The 12,425-nt window shown below is 24.7% G+C and overlaps 1 protein-coding gene across 1 annotated transcript; it reads right to left on the bottom strand.

Annotated features, from left to right (window-relative positions):
- Nucleotides 1–2,062: 2,062 nt before the first annotated feature.
- LOC145848971 (uncharacterized) lies at nt 2,063–12,032 on the bottom strand. Its single transcript, XM_082954115.1, has 13 exons — nt 11,954–12,032; nt 11,580–11,760; nt 11,062–11,159; nt 10,866–10,988; nt 10,640–10,774; nt 10,297–10,407; nt 10,083–10,169; nt 9,559–9,651; nt 7,906–8,007; nt 6,870–6,985; nt 4,024–4,158; nt 2,348–2,464; nt 2,063–2,254 (listed from the first exon to the last, which is right to left on the bottom strand). Exons 1-13 carry the CDS (start codon nt 11,988–11,990, stop codon nt 2,063–2,065), a joined length of 1,527 nt encoding a protein of 508 aa, XP_082810241.1. The 5' UTR covers nt 11,991–12,032.
- Nucleotides 12,033–12,425: the final 393 nt, after the last annotated feature.

A 12,425-nucleotide genomic window follows, 5' to 3' on the forward strand; every position in this document is an offset into this window, starting at 1 on the left:
AAAATATAACAGTATAAAAAATTTACAGCTGAAAGTTACTATTTAAAATCTACAAATTTGAAAACTTCCGAGCTTAAAGTCTTCGGGAAAAAGTTTTTCAGAGTTGTTTAAAATCTCATGCAGTATCTTGGTTATCGTTTTCTCAGATACTTTAGTCTTTGCGTTTACATCTGTAAATAACATTTGGATTAATTAGCTCAATTATTGTGATAAAATGTTTAGAATTAATTATATATAGAAGAACACTTTTAACATACAAAATAATTTGAATCAACAGCAAATGTATATGAAATATAATTACAAATGCAAACTAAAAATAGTAATAAACCCCTATATTTGCCTAATGGCTTTTAAAGTAAAAGATTTTTTTGGAAAGTCAAAACGCAAAGCAAAGCTTTACAAATCATTCAATAAAACGGGTAGCTTGAAAAACTCGTAAATAATTTGCATAAAAGTAGTAAACCAAATTTTAGCTGAATTTAGTTAATGCAAATAACTGTATGGCATTCTATCAAATAAAATTCATATATTTTAAAAAGTATAGTGTCTTATAAGATACAACATTAGATTAACACGTCATAGTACTTTAAGTGTTTGTATATATATATATATATAGAACTAAAATACACAAAATAAACTTTTGCTTGGGACAGCTGTTTATGCGTTTAATACGCGTCTTCAGCCAAGTTTTATTCAATAAAAAGCAAACTTGTAAGTACAGCAATAAAATTATACAAAATTAGGTATTACGTAATAATAGAATAGATAATAATTATATATATATATATATATATATATATCAGTGGCGTAGCGTGTTATTTTGATCAGGGGGTGCGCAAATTTTTTTCTCAAAAAATCCCCTAAATTAAAATTTTTGTAATTAGCTATAAATAAACTTTTTATAAGTAATATAATTGAAATAAATTTATTAAGTAAAATAAGTTCGTTAACTGTTTTAAAAAAATATTTATATATTACAAAATTAAACAATTAAATAAAAATATAAATTTCATTAGAATTACTTATACTTGCAAAAATGTAAACTTTAAATAATAATTATTTTTATTACTTTATCTTTATATCTTTAAAAACTAATATTTTCAATAAAACGAAAGTATCTGTTTTATTTGCGAAAAAAATATCAATCTCTTTAATATAAAATACAACAGTGATAACAACACCTAATTGCACATAATTTTAAAAAAGTTACACAGAAGTTAAAATAGACCAACTTTATAACTGTTATTAAAGTTTATTACAACTTTGTAAAATAGTTAAAAGTATACTTTTTAAATTTAATTCATTTGATTGTATTTGTTTAAAATAAAAATCACAAACAAAGTTTATTTCTCATAGGCCGACACGCTTATCTTGTATGTTTACAAAAGTAAAGTTCAGAAAACCAGCAGTAGTATTAACAATGTAGCATAAAAAGAAAATTGTAAAATTGTTTAATTTTTCTTTAAGCGTGACGTATTTTTGTAATTTTTTTGTAGAAAAATAATCGGCCATAAGGTTATACTACAGCGGTGCGCTATATTAATTGCGTGCTTTTTTAGTCTAAATTCTTATGAAGTTCATGAACTTATAAAATTTTCCTTATGAAGTTTTTCATCAACATCGGTGCGCATTTGCAATTACGCACCGAATCAGTATATTGAGTAATAACATGTACTTTCCTAACTTTGTCACTAATTGGTATTCAAAATTTCGCTAAACTTTTTGAATACTAGATAAACATAGTTGAAAAAAGGCAAATTAAGTAGAAAAAATCAACTATAAAGGATAAAGATATTACATTCTTTTTTTTTTTTAATTTTTCTTTTTTTGGGTGGCACGCATGCGCCAGTGTCCCTCCCCACGCTACGCTCCTGATATATATATACATATATATATATATTCTAATTTCGCGACTCTGATGAAGTAAAATATGTAAATGAGTTACACCAAAAATATCCATACATATAACACTCATAATTATGTAATACAAAAAAGTTGTAGTTTTAAGTTTTTAGGTGTGACTTTTACTTATGAGCTCATACAGCTTAACTTATAACACTTTTCAGTGGTCAGTAAAATTGAAACCTTTCAAAGTTTTTTTGTTCTCTGTGGATTTTGACATGAGGAACACAATAGCAGCGGCAATAGGCCTTTCTGGCTGGTTGATCAACTTCATTTCAGTTATATTTCTTGCAATTGTTTTTGCAATTTTAGTTGACTCATCTGAAAACTCGAGTTTGTTGCAATAAATATTCTGAAAATTGTTTCATTTCATAAAAATTAATTTCTAGATATCTATTGAATTTTAGGTTTACAATTAACGGATCATAAACTTAACTTAACTAACGAGTATATCTTCCATACCTAGCTTTGTAATCAGTTCTACGTTGATTTGAAGTTTGTCCTTAATATATTTGCTTAGTTTTTTAAGCCGAGGACTTCTAACACTGGAAACTGTAGAAATCTGTTTAAAAGCATTAAGATCACAGCCTTTACATCTAGATGAATACTGATAAGTACGAAATTGACACCCAAAAACACAAAATATGTTGCAATTTACTGAACGGAAATTCAACTGATCTACTTTCTTATAACAGTGGTTAGAAAAATTTTAAAAAATTTGCAGACCTAATTATTGACAAAAACAGTTTTTTTTTTAAAACCTACTGTTATTATAGAATGCAATAAGTGTAAAACTTAATCTTTAGGAGCTAATAGAACATGATTTTAAAAATAAGATATCCTAAAAATTATACTTACAAATGTTTTCTTGTTTTACATAATTTCTAAAATTCATAACTTCTACCCAAGATAACAGTTTTTAGAAACCGAAGTACTTAGACCACGGGCAGTCCAATAAGAGCATGTATGAATTAAAGAAAATGTTTTACAGAATTTTAGTCATAAAAAACTATTAAAGTTTACCAGCTAAAATATTCTCTTTAAATTTTTGATTTTTCGTTTCTGAGCAAATTCAAAGTTTTTTTTTATTGATTAACATTATCAGTACTATCTGAAAGTACTTGCTGTCGATATTAATCAACTTATTTTTCTTTATATAAATATTTTTAAATTGTTCTCAAAAATTTTTGTTAACGAGTTGACAAATTATAAAAAGTTCTACAAACTTGTTTTCTAATTGATCAAAATAAAATATCAATTTTAGGTTATTAAGTTCTTTTTTGTTCAAAAAGTCCTTAACATTGCCATGCCAAATATTTCTATTTTTTTATAGAACAATTTGTAATTGTTTTAATATTTGATTTTTGAATATAAAGAAATTTTCTAGCTCACTTAGAATCGTTAAATTGTTTTATTAAATTATTAACATCTAAGATCAAGATTTGTTTAAAACTATTCTTCTTAAAAAATCATTACAAAAGTTGCATTTTGATTTTTCATAAATATTTTTTTTAATTAGTGAAACAATCTACTTTGTCAAGAGTGACGTATTTCTAAAATTAGATAAAAATTTAATAATTTTTCATTGAAACACTAAATATAAAACACCGAAGTAAAAAAATTCAAGTACTTTGCATTAAAACACTAAACTTATAAATTTTTGGAAAAAAAAGAGGCATCAATGCTAGGAGTAATTTTATTAAAAAAAAACAGTTTCAAAAAATATTTGAAGCTAAGTATGGCTTGCCAAGCACCAATACCTTTTCGCAACATATGATTTAGCTTGAAAGCATCTTGTACACATAAAAAAATCTTTTTTTTAAATCTATCTTTTTAGTAAACATTAGTGCTTATTAAATTATCATTTCATTAAAAATTTACTATTTATGAAATTTATCTTTTTTTTTGGCTTTCTTTTTCAAATTTCACAGTTAGCTAAAACTTTTTTAAGAAGTCTGGCCCACAAAAGCTTTATTTCTAGTAAATCTAGCCGACACCTAAAAAAATTCTCCACGCTTTATAATTAAGAAAATTATATATTAATTAATTGTACAACTATTAAAGCTTATTTATGTCGAAATTTTAATTAATAAAAATTAAAGTACAAAACTATAGATAAACCTCATAAAAAATATCCGGTGTTTTTCCATTTTGCAAGCAGGTTATGTAAAGGCAAGCTGCAGTTATGCTGTCATTGCTGCGGCCCTTGAACCGTTTCGATTCGTGAACTCTCTTGTAAAGCTTGTACGTTGCTGCCTGATAACAATTACTGTAAGCAAAAATTTTATAGTAAAATAAACATTTAACATATATTTCAAAGACTAAGGCAGTGGTCGTTAAGGTGTACACTGGTGCACACTAAACATTTTTTTCAGTGCATGAAATTTTTAGGGTACATAAAACTCATTTAGGGGTGCATGAAATTTTTAGATTACACAAAAATATATAGAGTTAGATTAAGTATGTAGTTAATATTTAATAAAATGTTTAAAGTATACTGAACTAGGGATTTTGTAGTAATTGCGGAGAAGTGTTCAATTAATAAGTATGTAAGACAAAGCCATATAACTAAAATATTATTGTGAAAATAAGGTAAAACAAATAAAGAGGTCAATTAAAAAATTTCAGCTTCAGTTGTTAAATGTTATGCATGTAAATACAAACTGAGTTATGACTTATAAGGAGAAATGAACTAATAAAAGTGTTTACGCAGTCCCACAACTAACCGCGTTTATTAAAATTAGATCTTGCGATGCACCGATTGTATTTTTTGCAGATGTACTCAGGTGTACTCAGAATTTGATTAGCTTGACAACCACTGGACTAAGGTATAACATGGCGGCCACTTTATTTTTTGAATATTTTCATAACTTAAGAATTTATTCCAAGTTTTCAACATAAAATTAGACCTTGCTTAAAAATGTGATCTACAAGCTTAAAACTACTAAAAGATACTATACTGCAGCTTTACCTTTGTTCTAATCAACTGTAAGCTGGTACAACGTTTTTATTTGGGTTTATTAAATCATGTGATTATCATTTTGGTTATGGGATTGCTTTAAAACTCTGGTGTAATACTAGTAGTCATATTACATATATAATTTGGATTAACCTTTTAAGTTTCTTTTTTTTTTTCTCATAAATTTTTGATCTAGTCCCTAACTTCACTTTTTTTGTTATTTTTTTATTTACCTTAAAGTATTTTACTAGTTTTATAACTCTAATTGGAAAAAAGTTAGTATGAAGTAATGGAACAATGCAAATTTAATATTTTATATACTATTTTTCTAATAAAGAAATAAACATTATTGTTTTATACCTCTACACAAACAATAGAATAAGTTGTCAGGGTCAAATTACAGGGTTGCCACTCGTTTTTTAAAAAATTTTTCCAGGGTTTCCAAATTTCTTCCAGGTTTTTAAAAGTAAACATTGTTGGGTCTATTTTTAGTTTTAAGTTAGTGTCTACATAAGAAACTGTGTTAAATAGTATAAAAACATTGAAAAGATATTGTAAAGTTACTTTAAATGTGTTAAAAAAAATTTTTGACGATGACAAAAAATTATATTGATATGATATATTTTTTGTGTCAAATCTAAGTTTTACTACTGAAAATATTAAAATTATTACGGTTTTTTGATCAAAATTTCAGGTTTTTCCAGGTATTTTCACAATTTCTCAAATCCAGGTTATTATAGTTTATTTTTGCCTAAATTGTCGAATTCCAGGTTTTTCAGGTAAAGTGGCAACCCTGAAATTATTTTAAAATATTTTATATGTAGTACTTTATTTTCAAGAAAAGTTTTTTTTTTCCGCTTCTGTAAAAATTTTTAGTTAAAACAAGAAATATTTTGTGATCAATAACTATATTTGTGTGTTTTTTTTATTTTAAAGTAAGTTAATCTTCATTAATTTTTTAAATTACTTAGACTTCCAACTCCCAGTTATAAAACATAATAACAGTAACAATGTAAGACATTGAAAAATATTTTAAGTTTAGTATTTCTGAGTTTGCAATGATTATTTAAAGAAAATTGTCAGAAATTCTAGGATTTCGTTAAAAGTATTAAGTTCCACATTTTCAAGTTTCAATGGCCAACTTGACATTAGTGAAATGTATCACCGACCTCAAAATCAGTTTCAATTTTGATTTGATTACTTTGATACACGCAGAGTATTATCAGTGTAGGTCAAAGAACAGAGGCAAAGGTGTATATAAATTTCTGTTAAGATGATAAAACTACATTCAAGGTTTACTGGCATAGGGAAAAGTGAATAATTTTTTTCACATTATTATTTATTTGTTTATAAATAATTCATTATTTTACCAAGAGTTAACTAACTTACAAGTTGCTTTTTATAGATTTTTAAAACTCAAAATACTTTTTGAGATATAGTCAGTCGAAATCGAAGACTACAACAGGTTATATTTTTCATGATATATATATAAACTAAAAATCACTAAAAAACTATCTCCTACATTTTTTGAGACAAGTACCTCAAACTTTCAGGATATGTTTCTTGCAATATTTAGAAAATTATGTCAGAACAAAGTTAAAGTAAAAACATTATGACTAAAAAACAAAAAAAAAAATTTTTTTAATTTTTTAAACTTTGTTTCAGCAGAATTTTTTAAATAATGGAAGGAATTCTTCCCTAAAGTTTGAAGTAATTATCTGAAAAAAACGTAGGAGAAAAGATATTTTTAATGAAAAAGTCTTTATTTTGCCTTTCTAGTTTGCGCCTCCAATAAAGAACCTATTGTAGTCTCCGACTTTGACTGGCTATATCTCAAAACTTATTTTGATTTTTTTAAGTCTGTAAAAAGCAACTAGTAGCTCAGTTAAAACTCAGTAAAATAAAATAAAATTGTGAAAAAAATGATTTTCTCCCCCTCATGCTCTAATGGCAAACTTAAATCAACTTCATTCAAAGTTAAAAAGCATAAGTAAAATTTACCACCTACCTCGATATCAGATCCAATATCAATTTGATTGCACATGCTGGAAATTTTGATGCACGCATCAACAACCACGTCGTCAATGGAAGACAGGTAACTCTCATCTTTCAAACCGGATAATCCTGTGTGAATAAAATTATTTATACATTACATGGTTGCATCTTTTTGAAGTAGATATGTAAAAGGCTTAGATCAGGGTATTTCCAACTTTTTTTCATAATGTCACCTTTAAAACACTAATAATGCAATGATCCTCTTCCAACAAAAGATCTCGAAAAAAAAAACTTTAAATACGCCTAAATCCTTTTACTTTGCTTTTCATCATCTATCCCAAAATATCTAGTAAAAGTTTCAAATTATAGTCTTATGGCTCCTTTACTTTTCCTTATAGCCCTAAAAAACTACCAAACAAGCTTAATTTAAGCAGCATTTTAAATTAAGTAGCAGAAATAATTTTGTTGCCTTTACATACAAGCTTTATCCTCAAAATCTGTAACTAACTTTAATTTATGTAAAATGAAAATATTCATATACTTAAAGTAAAAGTAAAAGCTTAAGATTAAAGCTTAAAAAATTTGTTTTCAAAATACAAAACTTTCATAACTCTGAAATGATATTTTTAAACTATACCCAGAAATACTGAGTATTAAATATCTGAAGTAACATATTTCTTCAAAATCTTTAATAACAATGTTGGCTAAAGTAAAATAATATTTACGGAAGGACAAATTAAATATTAATCACTTTATTTTCTTATAAAAATTACAAAATATTGAATTAAGTAAAAATATAATAACTGACAACCATTCGAAACTAGACAGATTTTAGGCGTTTTTAAATTAAGTAAAATCAACTTTATATAACCAAAACTTATCAAAATGTATAAAACAATTTGCTATTTAAAACTGTTAACACAACTTTTGTTCAAGTTTTTCATCTTAATAGTTTTAAAAATATATTTTCGACAACAATAATATCTAAAACTTATAATGTAGTTAAAGTATAGAGAAACTATTTTATTCACTTTACAAAAATAGTTTACCTGGAGTGTTAGAAAAAGATACTTGGTTTGGTGTAACTTCCTTAGGACTTTTACTGCAAATTCGATTTTTGAATGACCCGATATTATGGCTACTTTTATCACCTGTTATTTATTAAGTTAGTAATTAACTGCAAGTAGTTGGTATTAACTTTAATAAAGAAGAATCTTGGTAAGCTGTCAGTTTATTTAACTTATAAATGTTTTATTTTAAAACGATTACATACTGAAATCGAACCGATAACAAAATAAAAATAATATTTTAACTATTAAAAAAATCATTATATAAATAAAATTAAAAAATGTTAAGAATTACTCAAAAAAAATTCTTTCAATTAGTTTGAAAGTTGATTGATAAAGAATTTTATTTGTAATGCTACAGGAAACTTTACTAATTTATAAAATTTATAACATATGACTTCAGATTACATTTTTGTTATAATTAAGTACAAGTTTCATAATACAAAACATTTCATGTAACATTTTCACAGATTCAAAACTAAGTAATATGGACATGACTGTAAACATTGCATCAAAATTTAAGTTATTATGTAAACACTAATAACCATACTATTAAATACATATTACAAGACAAACAGTAAAAAATAAATTTTATTTTGTTTAAGTTAGTTTTTTTTAATTTATATAGCTATTTTTATAACTTTTATGTTATAACATTTTTTTAAACTTTTTATAAAAACTAAGACCAACTTTTTTTTCTCAAATAAAATATATACAATGATTTAAACACTTAAAATTGTTTTTAATTTGGATATTTTTTGCATAGTTTTGATAGCTGATAGAGAAAAAATGCTATAAGTAGAAATGAAAGTTGATAAGAGTATAACAATGTAGAGAGGTGCTCTGTGAGGGAGCCAATATACAACTGAATCAAAATTTCATAAAGTTTATTACTTAACAACTGTTTCATGCTTTTGCTATGAAATGACAGTTGTACTAAATAAAGAAAAACTCCAAATTTTCTAAAATACTAAACATTTAATATTAAATTTATTTATCTACAGTAAGGCAACGACGTTTCACCCCTAAGAGATCTTCAGGCCTGCAAAATAAAATAAAAATAAGACAATGGATAATTAAAAATATATAATAATGCAAGACATTATAATCAAATTAGAATTAAATTAAAAATCATTATATCAATATAGTATTATTACTAAATAATTAAATTAACAAAAGTAAACAAACAAAAACAATAAAAAAGAATAATGAATTTTAAATAGCTTTTATACTTACAATAATTGATAATTATATAGATTTAGCTTATAACAACTTGTTTTTGCTTTACTTTTGTTAATTTAATTATTTAGTAATAATACTATATTGATATAATGATTTTTAATTTAATTTTAATTTGATTATAATGTCTTGCAGTGTTATATGTTTTTAGTTATCCATCGTCTTATTTTTATTTTATTTTGCAGGCCTGAAGATCCCTTAGGGGTGAAACATTGTTGCCTTTTTGTAAATAAATAAATTTTATATTAACTTTGTCTCCGAAATTAGTTTTGTTGAGACCAGTTGTGTTTAAGGAATACTCCTTGCATATACCTAAAATACTTAATAGTCTAATTTATAAAATTTTAGAATATTCAATTATAATTTTGAGAAAGTTTATGACTTTACAAAACTCACCTTTATCTTTTAGAGTAAATATCTGATTTGATGGGACTTTTTCACAATTTTTATGATTTTCAACTCCAATATTAAGCTGATTACTTGCATGTCCTATTATATAAAATTAAATATAATGATTTTATTGAGAATTTAGTATTATTGTTATGAGGCTTGAATATTTTTAAATATCTAAAAATAACTTAAAAAACTGTTTTTATCAACTTTAAACTAAAAAACTATTACACAAAACTCTAAATAGTAGTGGTTTATTGAACAAAAACAAAAAATTGCTCAAAATTTTTTGGTGTAAGGACCTGGATACACAAAAAGACCTCTTGGTCATCGAGTTGCATACCCAACCTAATTAAAATTATAATGAGCTACATAATAATTAAGATGAGCTACAAATGAAATGAATAAGTAACATAGAACTTGTACACTAAAACTTACCAAAAAAAAACACAACTAAACATGTTTTCTTTACACATTAAAAAAAACTTACTCATAAAAATTATGCATGTTTTTATTCAAACAAAAATTACCTAAATCAACAGGTTCAGTTTTAACTTCAATCTCAGTAGATTTATACACAGCCTTTTTCACAATTTTTCTATGAACTTTTTCACTCTCTAAAATATTTGAATAAACTAAAACCGAAAACTAGTTTTGAATATGAAATCTACAAGAGACTACAGTGTTTAACAAAACAAAACCTTATTTACCATTTTTATAAAGCACACATTAAAAAAAAATTACCGTTTGAAGGATTATTAGTAAATCCTGAATCATTTACAATGGAGCAAAACTCTGGCTGTTTTCTTACTTCAGCAGAACTACTGTTTGAAGGAGCTCCATTGTTTTTGTACCCTGAATTAAAATTTCTCTGTAAGTTTACTTACTGATTTGGTTTTGTCTTACTGAGAAACTTTACACACCAAACAAAATGTTATTAAGTAAACTTAAAATCATTATAATGCTTGAGTGTAATTATACTATTAACAGAATTAATGTTTTGAATATTTTCTGTTTACTAAACTTCTAATATTTATTTTTAAAATGAATAAAATTTTAATATTATTTAAAATTAATCACAGCTGACCTGAACAAACGGGTGGCTGACTTTTTACTTCAATTGTACCGTAATTGTTAACAATTTCTTTGTTAATTGTTAAGCATTTAGCACTATCTCTTTTATGAACTTTTTTGATGACTTTCGTATGAAATTTTCTACCATCTAAAAATATTTAAAATAATGTTTAAAAATTAAAATATATATTCAGTTTTGTAGGTTTACTATGACCTATATGGTTATGTAAAAATCAAACCACTTAACGGAGTGTTAGTCTGATCATTTGTTGTTTGGCGTGCTTCTTGTTGTTTTCTTATTTTAGATGAAGTATTTTTAGTAGAACGTTGTTTTTTCCTTTTCAATGATTTTCTAACAATACCTGAAACACATATTACTAAGATTGTTGTTACTACAATAAAGTCATGAATGTATGATTTAAATCAAAAACTAACTTGAAGCTTCGTTACTTTCAACTAATCCAATAGTACTCGTGTTTGTCTGAGTAGATTTGTCTACTTTTTCAATAGAACAAGTATTATTTCTTGCTGGTCTTAAATAGTTTAATGGTTAATGAAATCCTATATTCAAATTTAATGTTTTAGATTGGTGCTTTTTAAACAAAGTATGCATTGCAACATTTTATATGCATACAAATTTGTGCTGTGCAAATTAAGGTTAATTTTGTAGATTTATATTTAAACTTTTGTTTTTCAAATTTTCTAATTTGATACCTGAACAGGACAAAAATAAATTATCTTTATTAAGACAATTGCTAGTAAAACAGCTACTTTTGTTATAGCTAATGTATTTTAATATAATTAAAGAGAACAGAGTTCATTACATTAAAATTTAATGGTTCAATTAAATAATATTCTTATATAAAACTTGAAAAGTTCTCTACAACTTTAAATTAAGTTAACATTACGTATTTCTATTAAAATTACAGTATTTTTAAAACTTAAGTAACTACCTTAATCTTAATTCCTTTTCAATAACTTCAATTTTACTAGATAATTCAACAATTGTTTTAATCAACGATTCGTTTGTATTATTGAGCTTAGTTACTTCTGATTGAAGATGTAATTTTTCAGAATTTTGCTTTTCAATCAAATGCTTCATTCCAGACAGTAACATATGAGCTTGGTTCATACCTATTAAAATAAGTTGTTTATTCAAGTGAAACAAATAGATAATAAATGTGCTTAATCTTACAATTTATTTGATTTAACTACATGACATTGATTTTCTATACAATACATTTTTAATTTTCAAGCTCTTATGACTTCAATAATAGTAGGTAGCTTAGATAATCTTGAAAAATAATTTATTAGTTTAACAACATACTCTCATCAGCTTCAGTCTCATGTCTCATTCTTTCCATATGATAGGATTCAATTTTTTTAAAACATTAACAATAAAATCTAAATTATAACTTTATATTAATCATTTGGTTAAAAGTAAGGTTACTCATTAAATTATAATTTTATTAATTTTTAGTCAATAAAGTTAATTTTTTTACTAAGCACTATTTTTTATAGTTTTAAATTTATTATACACATTTTATCCATGGTTTATTTTTATTGTAAAACAAATACTAACTTTCCTATAACCAATAAAAATATATATTTTTTGATTTGAACCTTGGATTTTTTATTGCTTGTTATCTGTTTTATTAAGTTAATCAAAACTTGTACAACATAAAATTAAAACAACATAAAATTTAATTAGGTTAAAATATCAAAATTTATCTCTGCTTTTTTGGTTGAATGTTAATAGTTTAAACTATCAATAAGAACAAAAAAAATAATTATTATGA

Source organism: Thalia democratica, unplaced genomic scaffold, assembly GCF_965202585.1.
Source record: "Thalia democratica unplaced genomic scaffold, ktThaDemo2.hap1.1 HAP1_SCAFFOLD_1893, whole genome shotgun sequence".
Lineage (NCBI taxonomy): Eukaryota > Metazoa > Chordata > Thaliacea > Salpida > Salpidae > Thalia > Thalia democratica.

What these genes read in the sequence shown, in the direction of transcription:
- LOC145848971 (XM_082954115.1), bottom strand. Translation starts at nt 11,990, where the DNA reads ATGGAAAGAATGAGACATGAGACTGAAGCTGATGAGA. An exon ending in TGAAAGTAACGAAGCTTCAA is followed by an intron (nt 10,989 to 11,061) that starts GTTAGTTTTTGA and finishes TATGTGTTTCAG; the next exon opens with GTATTGTTAGAAAATCATTG. An exon ending in TACTAATAATCCTTCAAACG is followed by an intron (nt 10,170 to 10,296) that starts GTAATTTTTTTT and finishes CAAATATTTTAG; the next exon opens with AGAGTGAAAAAGTTCATAGA.